The 20,367-nt window shown below is 35.7% G+C and overlaps 1 protein-coding gene across 2 annotated transcripts in view; it reads left to right on the plus strand.

The window, feature by feature from the left end:
* LOC107188497 (scavenger receptor class B member 1-like) overlaps positions 1 to 20,367 on the plus strand; it is a 37,566-nt gene that overhangs the window by 12,862 nt on the left and 4,337 nt on the right. For both annotated transcript variants that reach the window (XM_015576798.1, XM_015576799.1), the window contains 6 exons: positions 11,974 to 12,065; positions 12,781 to 12,941; positions 13,091 to 13,235; positions 15,820 to 16,020; positions 18,736 to 18,896; positions 19,769 to 20,055. In XM_015576798.1, the coding sequence (XP_015432284.1) occupies positions 11,974 to 12,065; positions 12,781 to 12,941; positions 13,091 to 13,235; positions 15,820 to 16,020; positions 18,736 to 18,896; positions 19,769 to 20,055 (1,047 nt within the window). The remainder of the gene's footprint in view (positions 1 to 11,973; positions 12,066 to 12,780; positions 12,942 to 13,090; positions 13,236 to 15,819; positions 16,021 to 18,735; positions 18,897 to 19,768; positions 20,056 to 20,367) is intronic.

Raw genomic sequence — 20,367 nt, forward strand, 5'->3', positions numbered from 1 at the left:
ATTAAATACTCAACGCTGGTAGTTCTAGTGTTGACGAAACGATCCGTCGTAACGCCAGATTCGTAGCCGTTTCATCGAGCTTTTCAAATATCATAGAACGTCACTATACAGGGTGTACTAAAGGGTTGTAGATCCCTGAAATGGGTCACTCGTCAGGTGATTTGGAACAAGTTTTTTCTTAGCAAAAATGTTATCCGAGGCTTTGCTAACGAGATACTAACGAAAAATCCCGACCAATCAGGGGGCAAGTCTGTCGGCCGAGCTTCCGCGGTAGCATTGGCTACCAACCACAGCATGTAATCAACGACGCTACTGCGGGAGTTCGGCCGGCAGACTCGCCCTCTGATTGGTCGGGGTTTTTCTTTAATATCTCGTTAACAAAGCCTCGGACAACATTTTTGTTAACGAAAAATTTGTTCCAAATCACCTCGCGAGTGACCTATTTTAGGGACCTGCAACATTTTTGTTACACCCTGTACCTATATTTGTTTAAAGTTAAGATTACCATAACGATTGATTTTCAACTATCAACCAAAGATTATGTCACCCAGATATAGGTGACACAGCGATCGACGTGTTCAACACAGGTACATAATATGTCGAACTGTCCGTGTTTTTTGTTTTGTCGTCCGCTGACTTGGCCATTTGAATTACAAAAGCAATTTGTGCAAATTGCGCACCCTTAGAAAAAAACTCATACCAAATGCGGATCGATCAGTGAGGAGGGGAGATACACGCGGTATCACCTGCCTTCGACTCGTGTGTTATTGACGGTCACTGTGTATTAAGTGCACTTGCCTTGCCGTCTACCTTTTTTTTCTATTAAACAAAATACGTTTAAGCGAATAGGAATTCTCTCATCGTTCGTTAATTAAATCGTTCTATTATTCAGATTTTTATTTCTTTATCAGTGGTTTCACTGATACCATTGTGCCGTAGTTAACTAACGCAATTACCTAACACGTAAGCGAAATAAGAACACTCGTGATACGTCGTTTAACCCTTTAGCCACTGCAGAGTTGGACAAAATGTGTTACCTACGTTATGACAGTTTTTCACGAATAGAATACAAGTGAGTCTCATATAAAACGTCGTACAGTGACCTAAAGAGCGGCGTTTGCTGGCCAAAATTAAAAACACCTTCATATCGATTTTTTTCAACAAAATATAATTAATTGTAACTAATATAACCAATGTAACTAAAAAGTACAGTTTATTTGAATAAACCAAAAGATAACGAAATATGAATTAGAATGCGAATTTTATTGCATCGAAAGCAGACTATATCGTACGAGCACGCGATAGCACGAGCAATATAAAAATATTCAACGAATTGATTCGTCTGAATTTCTATTTCATGTAACCGTCGCGTCGCTTCGGAAAATCAATCGAAACAGCAATTTAAGTATTTTTTATTTAAGTGTTTCGACATACAGCCATTTCGCAAACATGCAATTGCAGACTTCAGAAAACGTGATAGATAATTTCTTCAACGTGACAAGGAAAGGAGAAACGCTCAGATAAGACGAGAAAAGAATATGGTTTTACTATTTCCTTCGACATTCTGAAAAGTCGCAAATTTTTCAAAATTTTTTTAACACATCATTTAGTACACTAATCCTTCTAACTTCACAAAGAAACTCAAGTCACTTGCTCCAATTTTGAAAGAATTGTTCTGTTTTAAATGGTGTACGAATACTTTTTGAATCCAATGTAGTCGATTACTTATCGACATATCTAATAGTATCTATTAAATTTGACAACTAAATAACTGTAAAACTTCGAAAAGGAACCATATTTGAAAGACGGACGATCGCATCTCTGGGTCCCGCCTAGTCGCTCAAGGGAACCCCGTAAAGATCATCGACTAAAAAAAAATCCAAAAACGATATTCAGTCCTGTTAATCCCCGAAGAGAAATTTGAATATTCGTGATATTCAAATTTCGTAAATAGTGACCTTGAAAAAAACAACCACGGGACAGATCTAGATGACTTCGTTCATTGGCATGTTTTCGAAATACGTATCTATATAAATAAGCTGACATGGGAAGCTGTCGTAAAAGTTTTAAAGGTCTCGGCCATTGAACACAGCCGGCTTATGCGCGTTCCGTAATTATACAACGGCCTGTTACGTAAAATGTTTCGAAAAGTGTCGCGAAAGAAGTCAGCGACAGCGTCTTGATCTTGATCTCGAGCGTCTGGTCGTTGCGTCGAGACGATCAACGGATGTGATCGGCGATTTTTACGCTGTGCTTGCATTCCCCGGTTTTAACCGTTCCCGCCGAAACAACGATAAGACGTTGCGCAGCATTTCCTGTTTCTTCATCGCGTAGTTACGATAAATTGATCTCTTTAGTGTAATCTCAGTCTGTTTACACCAGATTTACCAAGCTGTAAAACTGACGGACTTCAAATTTTTTATTTTACAATTATTTAAATCGTAAAGATACTTTTGTCGAAATTTATGTTGACTTTTAGTTGATTATACATTTTACGTTATACTGTATTATGTTACATTGTAGTATTGTATATTGATATTTTTAATAATTATTCTATTTCCACTAGTTTCTAAACTGAGAAAATTGAGTTTAAAGTTTATATATTATATGTTAATATATTATATAATTTATTTAGAGTAGATTCAACGCTGGTACTTCTAGTGTTAATCCTTCTGTTCCTTGAATTTAACAGTTCAACAACATAATCGAAGATAAAACATAAATTACAATCACAAAATATGATTACAACCTTATTACGTTTTTGATCATGTTGTCGAACACTTGAAGAATTTTTGCCTTCAGAACTTATGACAAAAATTATCTACCGAACTACCCAGTGTGAATACTTTTATTGAACATTTAAAATCAATTGATAGTACGATATGTTTCATTAAAAATAAAAGTTACCAACAACGAAATGCTTTATTTACAACGGAAGTTTATAAACCAGAACATCAATTGCAATAACACTTGAACTTTGTGTACTTATTACGTCACACTTGTTTGTTCTGTGTTACCAGTACGTGTGTCTCGTAGATCACTTAAAAAATACGCCAATCAATTACCCTTAAACTGTTTATATTCATACCGAGAGTTTTGATACATCGCGATTAAATCACAACTTTGACGAGTGTAATTCATACGACTTACATTTAATTTATATACTCGCTGCGAACATGTTTTAAAAAATTAATAAATCCTTATTTTTTCTACGTATTGTCAATGATTCAGTCTGTTCAGCTGTTTTTAACAAATCGACAGCTACTTAATATTAAATTCATAGAGTCATAAACCAGATATTGAATCGGTTATTTACAAATTCTTTGTTAATTACACTAAACTTCTCGACTGGTCGGAAGAAATGTTAATCGTTCGATGATTGATGATCTACGTTTCTAATTTCTTACAACACTATTTACAATGTTTCGAATTGACTTTTTAATCTGTACGTAGATTGAAAAATTTATTAAATACGAATGTTATTCGCATAACTCGAAGTGAAATATTATTTTCGTACAAATATTTAATCTACAAAGATACTCTAATTTTCTTCTTACGATTTTTTAACAATAGTGTAACTCTTAAAAACGCAGTCGCGAAAAGTAAGTCATGGGATTGATTCGCGTTGAATCTTTTGAAAACATTTGTACTATCTTTAAAAGCTCTTAAAAAATTGTTGATTGGACGAAATACTTATCTAGTGAATGAAACGATCTCTAACACTCTCGTAAAATCTAATAGCTCTTTTTAGTTTGCATTAACATTTTCCGTAACCGATTTAAACTTCCATTTCGATGATATATTGCAGTTATTACTGTCTTTTTTTGCGTGAAACACGTTCATTTATTCAATTTCCGCGAAAAACAGTGCTTGTTAGCATAGTTTGTATAAAAATTAACAAACAGCAACTCACGTTTTTGTACACCGGTGAATCATTTCTGTGAGTAATGGTTCTACTTAGAATTTGTTCGTGTCTAATAAATATTCAAGGGAAGTCAAAAGCAGGTTCAAGTATTATATATCAAACGTCATTTTGTAAACACATGAATATGACGAGTTAACGAAAAAATCTCGGACGTTCTGCTTCTTCACACGCCTCGCCTATGACCCCGAATATTGAACGTGTAGAGAAACATCATTGCTTTACCGTGTCAATGAGACTTACTAATCGAATTGAGATCATTTCCAATGGAATATAGTATAATATAACGAATTATTAACTGCTGAGGATTCACAGGTTATTTAAAAAGGTGACTTCAAAGATTAAAACTTCTATATAGTTCGATTTGATTGATCTCCAGAAGATTTACCGTGTTTTAAGGATCGAGTGGAGAATTACTGTCCAGGAGGCATTGAAAAATTCTCAAGAAGCTTAAGTTTGCAAAAAAATTTACTTAATCAATTTACGTGCGTCTGTTTAGTCCAGAGAATACAAATTCACTTCTTGTGGTTGCGTGAAAAAAACAAAACAAATATTTTCTTAATTCGTATGTGTGTGGCTATAGCCCGTACCAGAATAATTAAAAAAAACTTGAGAAATAAAAAAATGGCGCCTTCCCAAACAAAAGATTCAATTTATTTGCATAAAAATGGCTGGTTTTTTAACCCGCAAATTTGTAATTTTTAATATATCAAAAAACTCGTGGTTCGGGCTATAATGACACGTCCGATGAACAGATATGTCAAGTTTGAACTAAATCGGTCAATTAGTTTTTATGGCCGTCGATTAAGAAAAAGTAGCTTCGAGAAAAACGCGATCAAAGTTTCAAGTACTGTTTTAGAGCATAAAAAGAGAAATGTTTCATATTCACAGCTAATCACCTATTCCGGGCCATATAATACACCTTCCTCTTCCTAAAAAAATTGTTGCAAATTGCAAAAAAGAAAAATCCGATTTTCTGAAACCGTCACACTAACATAGTCCTTACGTTCCTGTGTTAGTTTTTTCCATGTAGAATCCACCCTCTGCGAAAGTGTCCCACAATATCCCATAAATATATCGACACCCTATACAGGACTCTAATGTCTAAAATCTCAAGTTGTTGTCTCCTGTTCGCGGTACCAATTTCTAATGTGTCTCGAACAATGGCATTAGCATAATCACGCTTTCGCTGACGAACCAGAGCGGCGAACAATGAACACCTGTCGCGACATTGTTGTGTCCGAATGGTAACGGCGATATGTTGCAACGTTAACGTCAGCTTCCGGTATCGGAATGATATATACGCTCAACAGAGAAGAAAAATCCTCCCAGGCTAAAAAGAAAAAAAAACGATTAGGTCCACGTGATTCCATGTTTTATAGAAGCGCGATCGGATTAGAAAAACGTGGAAAAAAGCTGTCTGGCCGGAGTTGACTTCGTAAAACACGTTGGTTTCGCGAATACATACCAATTATGTTATGTACGTTATGCGAATCTTTGCGTCAATTCTGAACGCCTGTAATCTCATTCACGTGTCAATTGGAGTCTTGAAGCTAGTTTCTTTTTTTTTTCTTTTTAACTTCGATCAATCGGATAATGGTCAGATATGGTTTATTCAGTAAAAGGTGTCTATAAATGGAGAAAACGATTACATTTTCATTATACGGTTCTTTGGATTGATTGGTTTGCTCGTCCATACGGAAAGATTATTTTTATTAGCACGTGAGTAACTTCCATTTCCGTTTTCGAAATTACGGTAAAACGTCGATTGTCCGAGAACGCCAATCACTTGAAATATCGCTTATCGGAACACAATTAGTGACGGATGTTTTCCAGTTGAATTATGCAACGCTTTAATTGATAATACAATGTATAGAATTTGAAGATATCAACTGTCATAATATTCCAAGGTGGGCAGAAGTACGTAAAGATAATCCAGGACCTTCTTTGAACTGAATGAATGTTATTAATTATTCTCTGTACCAATTAATTATTAACAAATCAATTCTGATTTTAATTACGCGTAAAGAAAAATTTACATTGCAATAAATTGTAGATTCTTCTGTTTTTTTCTTGGCTCCATATTCTAACACTATTTCAGTTCTTTAATGTCATCACACGTTCGTTTCTATGAATAAAGATTAACTGTGAAGGGATTAACACGATCGTGTTCCCAACTCGATTAACTCTTCGTGTTTCTTTTTTCATTTTTTTTCTTTTTGTCGTTGCTCGAACGTGGTGTTTACACCGTATGGGACTGTTGCTCGATACGTATTTATCGGTTTCGAACAAAACAAAAAGGGAAATGTTTCTTGACGATTATTCATTTACACCATTCCGTCGTTAAATCCGAATACGTTGCTCGAAAGAATAATTAGAACATCGTTAGAAAATCCTCGTGAAAATGTTGTCACTCTAGTTCTTAATTGTTCTACCTCCAGCAGTTTCTAAACTGCGAAAATGGAGTTTAATGTTTCCGAAATTTAATATTATAGAAGCAGAAAAGTAGTGAAATAAGTAATCAAATATGCTAAATAATTAAAAACACTATAATATCTTCTAGTGAGCAGCTATTTATTACAATATTTAAAAAAATGTTATCTTATTATCAAGATAAATTTTGAATTGCTGGTAGCATTTGAAGACACAACCATTAAGAAAACAAGTCATAAAGAATAAAGAAACAACTTTTTGAAGACTATACATCGTATTGATGAACAGAGCGACTGCAATACATGATCCTGTAATTATTTTGAGCAGTGTAGCTGCAGCAAGCTTGGTGGGTCGATTTGGGAAAAAAACGCGATGTGGATATAGACTGTCGAAAAAATGATAGAATGTTGTACGAGAACCAGTTTTTCCGAGAGATCACAGCTGAACTCGTGTTATCGAATCGGAGCAATGCTAAATTAGAAAGTGGTGACGAACAAAAAACATGTCGCAATGAATATCATAAAAATCGCGATAATTGTAAGCGACAGGTGAGACAGGACATTCAACGATGTAAAGAACAATCTTTCTTTGTTCATTGCTTTAATACTTCTATTCAGACATCTAAATTCTTCATTCTTTTGGACAGCATTGATTCATTAACCGTATTGATACATTAAAAAACGTAAATTTTCAAAAAAAAGAGCATAAAAATCGCACAGACTTGAGGTCGTGCTCGTTTTGGAATTATCAGAAAATTTACAAACGAAGCAATCTTACCGCATGGAATTCTAATTTGATAAATAGCCATAAGTAGACTGCGGATTTTATGTATTTATAGCACATACGATTCCCTAGAATTCGCTATACTTAAGAGTTTGGTAAGTTTTAAGGAAGTTTTTATTTTCTTTAGAACCTGGTAGAATAGTAAATAAAGTAAACAGATCTTGGCTTGGGCTAGTTTCACCCCTTAAAGTCGCGTCTCAGCCGATAAAAAAAAATACGTATCCCTTATTTTCGACTGCTTGACAAACATACGAAGTTTCATCAAAATCGGAGGGGGACGCTTCAATGCCTTCTCTTGTTAGAAACAAATATTCAAATAAACTCGTTTAAAATTTTATTGAAGAAGGAATCCTGAAATTACTTGAAAAATGGGAAATTAGTACGTTGGTCATGAATGTACCTAAATGTTAAAATTACGGACTGAAGGCTAGTCCTCAAGAAACAACATTAAAGGAATTGCATAATGTATATTATAAACATGTTATGTAATAACAGACATTACGTAATTAGGTACTGCAAAACGCAGTCGTCGCAGGGCTCATGGGAAAAAGTATCGATGACCGCAGAAGCAATGTCAGGACCGCTGACGAAAACCAAAAACGAAATACCAAAGTCGAAGGTAAAAGGAAGCACGCAAGGCGTCGTTATGGTTGTTGGCGGATCATTAAGCCGCAATAAGCGTACAGGGGGTTTCCGAAATCCAAAGAAATTGATTCCTCGTAAATTTTCTTAATAAATGTCACAAGATAGAGAGGTGAACTGTACTAATCTTTTAGATTTGTATAGATCATAATTGCATAAAATCCACAGTCTATTAATGAGGTTTAGCACAGTGATAGAACTTGGAATTCTGAAGCCAATGGTATTTGTTTTAGCCGCATATGGCCATTAGTTTATGAAATATTTAACGTTCAGTGCCTAGGAGACTGCGAGCACTCATCCAGAATTTACTGTACATGGAAACTTCTATCTTCCTGAAAAAGAAGCAACGTACGAGACAATATCATACCACGTTTTCGATCCACTTTTATACAAGGAATCACCTCCTCAATGGTGTTTCGTGTGAAACTGGTAACACCCTGTATACACGTGATCGAAGGTGACTGTCATTACCAAACCGGCAAGGGTACCGGGAGTAGCCCATTAACGGCTCGTCTCGGGGTTTTTTCGCTGTTCAACCTGCAAAATCGAATATTTCGTTCGTAAACAAGTCGTTTTTAACTGCTACTTCACGAATCGTTGCGGCATTCGAGTCAAGGCGAACCGGGGCTCTCTGTCGGTGAATCACATTACGGTTCGTAGGGCATATTATCAACACCTATCAAGTTACATTTCACACCTGGAATTCTCGAAAACCTAATTATCAACGGGAAAGTAATCCGCGACACTGGTCCCGACCACTTTGTCTCGAAATGTGTATCGACGTATACTTCCAATGATCGACAAGGTCGATACTCGATTTACATGTTTTTCGATCAAGACAGGTCGAGATCACCGTGAGATATAGGATTATTTATTTTTTGTTAATGGATCGTTTATGTTCGCTCCATGAATTGGATACGACGGAGAGATGGAATATTGTAGAGTTTATTCGCACGGTAAGGTGGTCGATTAACCACTAATTGAGAGACAAATTTGTTTTGATAATTGGTACAGCTCTTTGTGTTTTGTACGGAATGTACAGAATCTACCAGGGCTTGAGGCGATTCCGAAAATAACTGTTTCAAACTGTTATATTATAAAGGTTCCGACTGAAACTGTTATGAAGAACCTAAAATTCAAACTACATCAGTTTTAGAATTATTGAAATTATAAAGATACTTTTGTGGAAATATACAGGTACGGACTTTTAATTTAATATGCATTTATGCCATTGAATGATAATTAATAAAAATCAATATCTACATTCAAAGTAATACATAAATTAAGCAGCTAATAAATTCCTCATTTGTAATAAGCAAATTTGCATAAGTACATACAATCTACTAATAACGATTACACTAATTTTCCTCTTCTCCTGAGTTTCTAATCGATCGCACGTTACTTTGAAATATAAATTTTGTAATCTGTGTTATATATTCGTGTACCATTTATTTTTTTACAAAAATATGCACGATTATTATATTTATAACGCGCGGTAATAACGCAAGACCCAGTGTCGGTTGCTTAAGTGTTTAATTTGCGCATATGTAATATGTTTTGAAATCGAAAAGTTTCTTCTAATACCGAACGAATCAACGTTGTCGCACAAAAACACGATGAAATCGAATGGGCATACATTAACATAAAAAATAACAGAAGCATTGTTCGCACTTTATCGTTGACATGTGCTATCATTATAGAATAATGACAGTGCCTTTGCGACACATATACTATTCATTATTAATTAATCGGTAAACCTGTTACACATATATATATATATATATATATATACATATACATATATATATATATATATATATACCTCATCGTGAAATTCTAAACTACTAATAACAAATATACGTATAGTAGTACACATATACTATTCGCATATTTAAACATTCGAATACTCCGTACTATCCGAATTATTCGAATTCGAAATTATTCAAATTATTCGTATAGTTCGAATATCCGAATACCTGCAGACCTACATACGACTATCAGAAATGTAATAATAAGAGAAAAACTTCCATTCGATAAAATATGACATATTTCCTGTTTCATTCTTAACCCAATAAAATCCTTAAACGATCGAAGAAAATTCAATTGTCATATCTGCTTGTACAAAATCACTTTAAAACAAACGTCATTTCCGCACAAAATCCCGTAGTTCGCACACGATCGATAATATTTGTAACGTAACAATACGTCAATTAGGAATGTGTTAATCTGAAACATCGTCGTCATTGTGACGAATGACTCTTAGGAGGCTGATACATTCGAACGATTTGTATTACACGAATAGGACGGAATCCACGGTAGGCCGTCAGCGTATCATAGTCACGTGATAAAGCGATCGTCAATACGACAAGATTAACTGTTTTGTCAAGGTATCGCCGGTTTTCCGTTTAATCAGCAATAAATTGACTAGACTTTGCTATCCAGGCGGCCTCAACGGGTCCCGCCATTTTTCCCCTTGTTTCTTCGCGGGATAGAAATAACAATAATTCGATTCAGCAGCCTTCATAAGTTCAAGAAGAACAAGTAACTTCGCTCGTGTTTTACGATACGCGAGGTGAAAAGCGCGTCTGACGTAACCCCCGTCGCGATACGTTTCGAATAGGAAATTCATATCTCGAATGCTCGATCGACGATTTAAATCTTCGTTTTCCATTATTAAGGAAATCGTTCGTTAAGACCAAATTTTTTTAAAGTCGCGCGATTTCTCCGAAAATTAATATATTTAAGTACATTTATTACATAATTTACTAAATACATTTAATGGTCGACTTGAATCTTTATTTTCTATTACATATACTAAGGAAATTGTTTCAATAAAATGTTAAGAACAGACGATTTCTCGTATAAAACGGAGAACAAATTTCTTGACCACTCGTGATAGGGTCACTTTGACCTAAACTGAGACTTTGATTTTTAATTGTATTTTTTTATAACGGGTAAATGAACACGGTAACTGCCACAGTGGAAAAAGCCGGACATAGTCTCGAGAGCAAAAATACGAATTTTCTTTTTCTCTAAAGTATCTCGTTGGATTAAGAATAAAAAAAAGGATCTCGTTATATCTGATGAAAGTTTTACCTTTCATTGTATTTCACGGAGCTTTATAGTCTATAAAAAATGCATAAAATCCGCAATCTAGTAATGAAATACTAACCAAAGTAAAGACGCATGATTTCTTCGAAACTTAATATATTAAAAATTCTCTACACTTAAATGAAGTTCAACCAACGCAGTTTAACAAAATACTTATCGATACCGATACGTTTCGAGTAATAAATTCATCTGCTCGAACTTCTTTCTGAATCTACATATTTTTTTTTCATATTTCACGAAATCGTTTATACTTTCCTCCCCATTACTCCGATTCCAGTTTCGGTTGCACAATACACTTTTTATTTACCACCGGGTAACTATTTCCGAATGATTATGTAGCTATTCGTTCTCGATTGACGTACTTTTAACGTTTAACAGGATATTCTTGGGAAGACCACGAATGGCGTGACGGGTTCAAAATCACAATTGTAATGCAAACATCCGGACAAGGATTTCTTAGGATCAATATTTTTTTGCATAAGGAATGAGAACGAACTCGTTCGAAATATATACAGGGTGTTCCGTTTAAAACAGGCCACCTAAATATCTTGTCCATCTGTGATTATAAGAGAAATATTTTTTACGTAATTTAAATGGTTTCCAGAGACGAATCAGATGGTGGAAAAAATTAGATAAGTGAATTTAAAATTTTTAGAGTTCAAAGTCATTTCAAGATCGTACTATTATACATGGATAAATGCATAATAATGGTGGCTATAACATACAATAGGAAAAATTATATGGATACACGAAAAAATGATGGGTGACATTAAAAAAAACCATTAAAAAATGACACTTATAAAAAAATTTTGCCGCCATCCAATTCGTCTCTTGGAACCATTAAAATTGCGTAAACAAAATTTCTCGTATGATCACAGATAAAGAAAATATTTAGGTAGCCTATTTTAAGCGGAATACCCTGGCCCTGTATAGTCCTATCACAGAATTGAAAAATATGTTATTTCTCGATGAAAGGGTGTAAATCATACATTGGAATGCAAACGGAGTTAATGGCGGGAAAGCTTCTCGCACTTTTTTTTTTTAGTTTGTTGGATTTTAATCGTTGTTCTCGCTTGTTGCAGAATGCATTATACTGTTCTTCCTGGGCGTCACTTGCAGCGCCTTGGCCTATGTCCTCTACATCGTCAATCCCGTGAGGGCGATATTAGAATACGTAAGTGATGGAAATTTCTTTAATTTTATCTAATGTCTAACCTATTATTGTGTTAGCGAGAAAGTTTCTTCATTCAGTGACACTAAAGAGAATATAACAATTTTTTAAATAGTAACAATTTATACGTTTGTATTAATCAATAATCTAATTTTCTCCGTTATAATTGATCGATAATATGTAATTTCTTCCATTGAAAATTCAATCGAAGGGATTAGTGAAAAACTTAGTCAAATTAACGAGTAAACGAAAAGACAACATTACTTTCCCACTAATCAAACGGGTATGCAATTGTTTGTTACTTTTTAATATTGTTTATGTAAACATAAATTATTTGTATGAGATCATTATCACTGAAATGACAAAAAAAATTTCAGACGTCTTGTTAATCCTTAGGAAACAGGGTTGTATGATTGAAGATCATCAAAGTTGCACAAAGGGATTTCAAAATCGATTTTGAACATCTAATCGTTTTTCTTTTTTACCTTAAAAGTGCAACAAGGAATCAATATTTAATCAATACTAACCAGTAATCAGTAAAACGGATACTTCGAACAATAAAAAAAAAATCAATAATCAAGTTCGTAATTAAAAGAACAATTTACCATGAAATTAAACTTTCTTATATGAGTTTCTGGATTGAGGAATGTTTTAAGGCTGGTAGAGAGTTCAGATAGGCCTAAGAAGATTAATTAATCGTCGATACATATGTTTCCAGAAAATGCAAATGAAACCGAATTCGTTGATTTTCGATCTATGGAGGAAGCCACCTATCGACGTTTATCTGAAAATCTATATATTCAATATCACCAACAGGGATGAATTTCTGAAGGGCAAAGAAAAATTGAAAGTCGAAGAGATTGGTCCCTATGTTTACCAGTGAGTAATATAACATTTGTGTGACTAATTTTAATAACAGCAAACGTAAATAAATATTACTAGTAAACAGTTTTGGCCATTCTTTAATGAAAGGTTGTAGAACAAATTATATATTCTAATACCGAAACAATCGATGCGTCTAATTTCAGGGAAATGTTAGATAACCAGAACGTCACATGGCACAAGAACAACACGATATCATACACCCCGAAAAGAACGATAGTGTTCGTCCCCGAGATGTCCATTGGCGATCCAAAAGTCGATCTAGTACACGTCCCGAATATACCGATGCTGGTGAGTAGAAACGATACATTCATGATTTTATCCGTAATGCTACCTCATAGGCAAACACAGTCGATCGAACAATGAATCAAGGAAGTGATTCTAATCGTCCGTCATTCATAACACAGTCGCAGAAATACAGGTACAGAAATGCATGTGTTGGTACCAGACTATTATACTGTGTTAAGGGGTTATGCCTACCTATAAATTTTGAAAAAATCGATTTTTGGGTTATAATATTTTCTTACAGTACAGTCAAAAATCGTAAACTTCGGCTGACCTGTATTTTTTAAACAAATTCGAGAACAGAAAAATGATGACTTAAACCCCCACTAACGTCACCTGGACTACATAATATTTCATTTCGAACAAAATCTCTGACATCGATCGCTTAAAGTGATCGATTTAACGTACAATGACCCCAGTACAAAATGTAATTATACAATAAAAATTTTTTATTATTGATTTTTAGAACATTTTCGTATGTAAAATCGCCTTCTCTTCTGTTGCATCGTTAATCACGTGACCCTCTGTACTCAACGCTCTTATCAAAAAGAGAAAACTAGTGCCATTAACGGGCCGTACGCGATCTATGTATGTTAATTTTCTGTGTAATGATCACGTCTCGATCACGTCTGCCGTTTCGATCGTGTCAACACGACGTTACGTACACCTCGCGACAATCATCAAAGCCGGCTTCGCGTATATTTAAATTGCCGCGACGTTTTCACATTACTTTACCACGTTTCTCGCACGTTCGAACGACAATATCCACTTTTTTTTTGTCTGCAATCGGACAAGTGCACAAAGTCAGCCATGAATTGTAAATTGCGAAACTACGACGATTTATAGCCTGCCATCCGTGAGATCGTATCGATTCCTATAAATCATAGAAGTACTAGAGAATAATCAGGATATTTTATTTCCATAAAAAGATCGAACTTACAGACTAAAAATTCGAAACGCATATATTTTTCCAACCGCGCCATTTCTCCGTGAACTAAGATACCAGAAATTCTTATCATAACCCCTCTTTGTTACGTTTAATTACCTACAACCTCGGACAAATTACCTGATAAATTGCGTGATATAAACAATAATATAGTTAATTTCAGTTCAATTACTTTATTTCGCTTGTTTTCCTTTCATATTGTTTTCTTTCTGTTAATTGCTGAATATCTTATCATCACCTTTCATTGTTCAGTTATTCAACTTTATGCTACCTATATATATTAGTATTATTTTTTATGAAACGGTATAGTTCAAATTGAAAATATCTCCTCGACTTTCGACTGGAGAAGAATAAAATATAGGATGCTGAACAATCATTGTCGATACAATTAAAATAATAAAAATCCTTGACTTCCATCGAAATGAATCACTTTCTAAAAAGAAAAGGGTAACAAGATGTATTAAACTGAACTTATGTTACCAACATATTAGCAATAAATAGTGAATATCTTATTAGTACACTATATCTAATAAATAGGGACTCTTCAGTTCGAAGAATATACTAAGAATGACTAAAGATTATGCTTCCATGACACGTATACAGGAAACTGTCATTGAAAATTATCCAATGATACGACAATCACAGCCTCTGGTCGTTAATAGTAAAAATCACACAGTCGTATGGATCTGCAACAATTCCACGATCGATGATCGCATATCATCCTTTCGACATATACTATTGGCTCACTTTTGCGTTATCATCGGGTTACGCTATTAATAGTTCGTTTCCCAAGGTTCCCATCCTCGAGGGACAATATTCTCCACGGTTTCTCCGATGCAGATAAAAAAAAGTGACATTAATGACGGTCTATAAAGAAAAGGAAGGCTGCGTTCGCGCGCTACGCAACCAATACACGCTATACCGATAAAAGCAGAAGCTAGCGTCGGGAAAAAGTATATATCTATTGTTTAAAAAAAAAAATATTGATTAAGGGATGTAAATTTATATTTTCCATTTTTTCTATTTTATTTTAACTCTAACGGAACGCACAGCTAATCAGGACGTAAAAGATCTTGAACTCTTAACGAAATGCACCCTCTCGTTCATAAGTATTACGACACTTATCGAATATTCAATCCAAATGTTACAAAGTCTAAAGTAAATATTATTTAAGGGATGTCAATTTTTATTTTGCATTTTTTGTATTTTACCGTAACTCTAACCGAACGCAAGGTTAATCAAGACGTAAAAAATCTCGAACTCTTAACGAAATGCATACACATAAGGAATTCGAGCACATATCAAGTACTTGATCTCCGTCGCTAGCGGAAGCTACTGCGAATTCCGAATCAATGATCAACAATTATATACCGCGCGCTATAATTAAAACACTGCCGCCGTGATTGCATTAAAAATATCGTTTTCCTTAAATTACGTTCGTTCGAAACTGGAATGTCTCTGCATGTAAACCGTCGATTTAGTTCCTTATCTCGTTCGATTGATAAAATTCACGCGCAATTAGACGCGACGATCGTAATGAATAATCGTATTTTTATTATTTCCACATCGTTGTCATTAGTGCTTCGTTCGTATATTAATCTCGCTCGGCTCTGTTTATGTTACACGGTAATTAATGTTCCGCAGGGTCTCTCATCCACGTTGCATGACCGTGGATTCTTCGTCAATTATCCTTGGACGCAGCTTGTCAACATGTTCGACAGCAAGCCGATCTTAAACATCACGGTCCACGACTACCTATGGGGCTACGAGGACAGTTTGGTCCATATGGCGAACAGCGTTATGCCTAGTTTCATTGATTTTCAGAAGTTTGGTCTACTCGATAGGGTGAGTAGTCGATTTTTTTTGATACAGTGAAACGCTGATTATCTGATATGTAACAGTAAAACGAATTCTCGTTTCGATCGGGTTTTTAAGCGAACAACATTTACAGACAATTTTCTTTAAAAAATTCAAAGTTATCATTACAATAGAAGAAAGTGAAGCTACCAGAACGATGTAGTCCTACTTTATACGTGATACTAAATCAAAAAATCGATTTTTTTTAATCGATTTTCTTCTGACAAATCAGACTACAAAACTGTAAAATTTCATAAACGTCCTCAAACAATCGATCGAACGTCGCGTATTTTAACGGCATCCAATAGAACAACAAGAACACAAGTGATATTCTATTCAAGTTATTCGATTAATGGGAATAGGAGGAAAAACATAGAAAAACGACGCGGCAGTTAGTCACGAAAACAGGCACGAGCCTTAGATCATTAACTCGTCGCAAATGCGCTCGTTAAGCGTCGCGACATGTATTGCGTACAAGATTCAGAAATACAAGAATGAATAAAAAATGTAGTAAAAAAAAAGTATACCGGTTATTGGCACAACCAACTAACCTTGTCCATGCATGAATCGACCAAATCATTTTAATTCTCCTGTTGCTAAACTACACTCTTACGTGTTGACATTACACGAAGGAAAACGGAATATGTTCTATGAGAGGCGTGGAATCGAATCAGGTGAGAAGGGAGTAAGGTCGGCCTCCCGTTCTCCTTTTTACATTATTTACGTAATTAAATGTCCGATCGTTTACACAATTAACGTTCGTTTCACAGTTCGTTTAATAATAATCGAAAATCTGCAGTTAGGTTCAATGTGCACTTATTTAAATGTCTGAAAATTAATTTCTGGGTTTCTCTGAAATTCCATCTACAGGGGGTGAAAAAGAGTAAAATATGTTTCTATGCATTTCTCAATATCTTTTAATCCAGATGAGACGTCCCACTGCTTTTTGCTTCAAAATGCTACTCATACAACGGCCGGAAAAGTAATTTCAAGACTTTTTTGAAATTTCATCTCCAGGGGGCGTAAAGGTGTCCGAACAAACGGGAATAAATACAGTAATACAATATATATCCATTTTTCCTTTTCTTTTCTTAACAATTCAATACAAAAATTTTGTTTAAAAAACAATTTTGCTAAATCCCGAAATCGCTGGTTGTAATATAAATGTTACTACAAAGTATCGTCAGGAAATAAAGGGTTAAATTATCCTCTCAGATCAGAAATCACTCTCGGAGAATGAAATCGCGCTGCCAACGGGCCTTCGATATTACCATTACGCAGAGACACAACCTATACAACTGTCCCGAACCCGCGAACAGTTTTCGCAACGACAACCTTAAGCAGCCGATCCTTTCACTGTTTTGCATGCGTTTCAGGGTTCACGGGGTTAGTGTCAACGACTTCTAAACGTGACAAAAAGCGATTATGACAGAGAGACACGCACCTGTTCACTCTCGAGAGCGCGTGGCGAAATTAATTCGAACGGGATTGCTCGTCGGCGACGGTGATTTAGCCGACCCTCGGAACCGGCGACGCACGGCCCGTTTGCATCTGCGACGGGATTCCTGAGCCTGTCACCTGCTTCGTTTCCCCCCCTTTTTTTTTTTTATTTCGTACCGATTAATAACGAGTCGAAAGGATCTGTTAATGAAAGTTCTATGTCATATGCAAAGGTGAACGATCGCGTGACTTTTTCGTGCACTAGTTCCGACTAATTGCGGCGTTAGTTACTTTGAAGTAGCGTAAATCCTTCGGTTTTTTGTACGTCTTATGAGCGATTAGTTGAAAGAGGCAATTTATTTTGTAAGGGATGTAGGCAAAGAAGTAAAGTAGAACGTCGATTATCGAAAATTTGATCGGTACCAAGTACCGATTTTCTGAACTCTGACCATCCCTAGTACCGATTGCTGAAAATTTGATAGTCTCAAATACCGATTATCGAAACTTTATTTCTTCCGAGTACCGATTTTCTGACCGATATATTGGCTCTAAGGTACTAAAAGGGTTAAACACAATTTACTGTAAAAAAAAGGCCGTTGTATCTTCTCGTAAAAATCGCGTAAATTGTTAAAATCTCCCGGTGAGACAGAATGTCGTTTCATAAGATCATTAGGGAAAATCGATTGAGAAATTCAGTTACCACTTGCTCCTCGGGCACTTCTGACATTAAAACAGCTGCGAAATTCTCGTTAGAAATACTATTGAGAAACGTTAATCGACCGTGGAAAACGTTGTGATGTATGAAACTACAAAGTAAATTCTTGGTGAAAAGAGTTAAAAATTTCATAAAAAAATCGATAATACTTTGATATTTGTAATAATATGTTTCCCCGGATTTGTCCTTTTTTTTAGAGCGTCCGGGGATGTCCGACGGGATTTTCTGTAGTGATCCAGATTTTTCGATAAATTAAGTTTGCGTATTTTATAAGTTATTTTAAGTCACAAATAAATTCCTACTTTGTGCAACTATATGTAATCTTCATTTCTTGATTGCGGTTACAATCCAAAAGTTACAGAAATTTTTGCCTTGGAATATCGTACCTAATATAAGAAGTAGTTGAAAGTGTCCGGGTTTCAAGTGGAAATGTCCGGGGTTTTAATGCTCTTTGTCCTAGATTAATGATTTTACGAATGGCAGCCCTATGTATAGATCGTTTATAGACTAGATTTTCTACTTAACGATACGAATGTCCTTTTATGCAGATGTACGATGAAGGAGAAAACGTTGTGTTCATGAATATCGGAAAAAATGATAACATGACAGACGAGGAAGGCCGTTACCTGAGTATCGAAACCTATAATTACAGTCCAGGAATGTCGCAATGGGGATATAAAGAGCCGGAAGGAAACGAGACGATACCAGAGTAAGAATCTTCGCATTATAGTAATAACATGTTTCTTAATCGCTACTGAATCATCCTTCCATTCTCTCGTGTAGCGACTTTTTCCTCGTTTCTGTTGTCATTAACAGCTACCGATAAGCGATTAAATACCATGGAGAAATGAATACTCAAAGATCCCTTGGATCCAGAGACTCAAGCTAGAGAACTCGTGAACCTAAAAGACCCAAGTCGAAGGTCCCCTGAACCCAGAGACCGAAGTTAGGGATCCTTCAAACCCGGGTATCCAAGTCAGAAAACCCTCAAAACCAAAGTCATTCAGATCCAGGATCCCAAAAGCCAGAGGACTCTTGGATTCAGAGACCCAAGTCATAGGTCCCCTGGGTCCAGAGACCCAAATCAGAGGACCCAAAAACTTAACTACTTGAATTCCAAATATCCCCTGACTTGATAGGTCTTCAATCCCTGATTTTTATGTCTGGAGGTCCTTTAACTAGAAGTTTTTAAGTCTCAAGGCCCTCTGTCTTAGGTCTCTGGTTTAAAAGGTTCACTGACTTTGACACTCTGCTGTGGATTTCATGGATTCAGGGAACGTCTGTGAACTCGTCGATCCTCTAACTTCGGTTTCACGATTTCTTTTGACTTGACTTTCCGACTCTGGATTGCTAAACTCGAGCCTCTGAAAGATATTATATTTAGAGTTGTCAAACCTTCATTGGTCCAAGACAAATTCTATGGAGGAAGACGAAAATTCTCTGTTCACCTTCACCTTATCGGGCAACAAAACTTCAGTTTTCGAACACTCAAAGTACCTATCGTTATTAGTTACGATAACATGAAGTTTTCTATGGTTTTCTCCTTGTGTTGTGTGTATAGAATTAACTCTCTTGTTATAGGAACACAATTTGCAATCGCGTGAAAGGGTGCACCGAGGGCGAATTATTCCCAACGAATTTGGACGTGCACGCGACATTCAGGGTCTTCAGAAAAGCATTCTGCAGGGCGATTCCGATCGTGTTCAAGGAAAAAGTGTGGATGGAGAACGGTCTCGAGGGATACATGTACACTGTGGCGGAAGATTTCTTAGACACGCCGGATCAGAATCCGGAGAACGAGTGCTTTTGCAAGAAAAAGTCCAAGTGCCTGAGAAAAGGACTATCTGATATGACACCATGCTATTATAGTAAGTATTTAAAAAAATTAACGAATTATTCCAATGTTCAACTACCATTAGACACTATCAACAATTCAATTTGTAGGATCGTTCGTTTTAATTATTCATTACTTCTGCAACTAATCTTAATAACGCTACCTTATCCAAATAATTTTCGTTTCACGATTTTCGAAAAGGCAAAAAGACTCACTGTTCGTTGATTTCTTCGAGATTCCGATCCACCGCTTGCCAGATTCACCAAGGAAATGCAGGACAGGGCAGTCCCTCCAGCGGACGTCGCTAGTCTGCAACATCAAATGTCGAAGTCTGAACTTTGAGAAT

The sequence above is a fragment of the Dufourea novaeangliae genome, unplaced genomic scaffold (assembly GCF_001272555.1).
Source record: "Dufourea novaeangliae isolate 0120121106 unplaced genomic scaffold, ASM127255v1 scaffold124, whole genome shotgun sequence".
Taxonomy (NCBI): Eukaryota; Metazoa; Arthropoda; class Insecta; order Hymenoptera; family Halictidae; genus Dufourea; species Dufourea novaeangliae.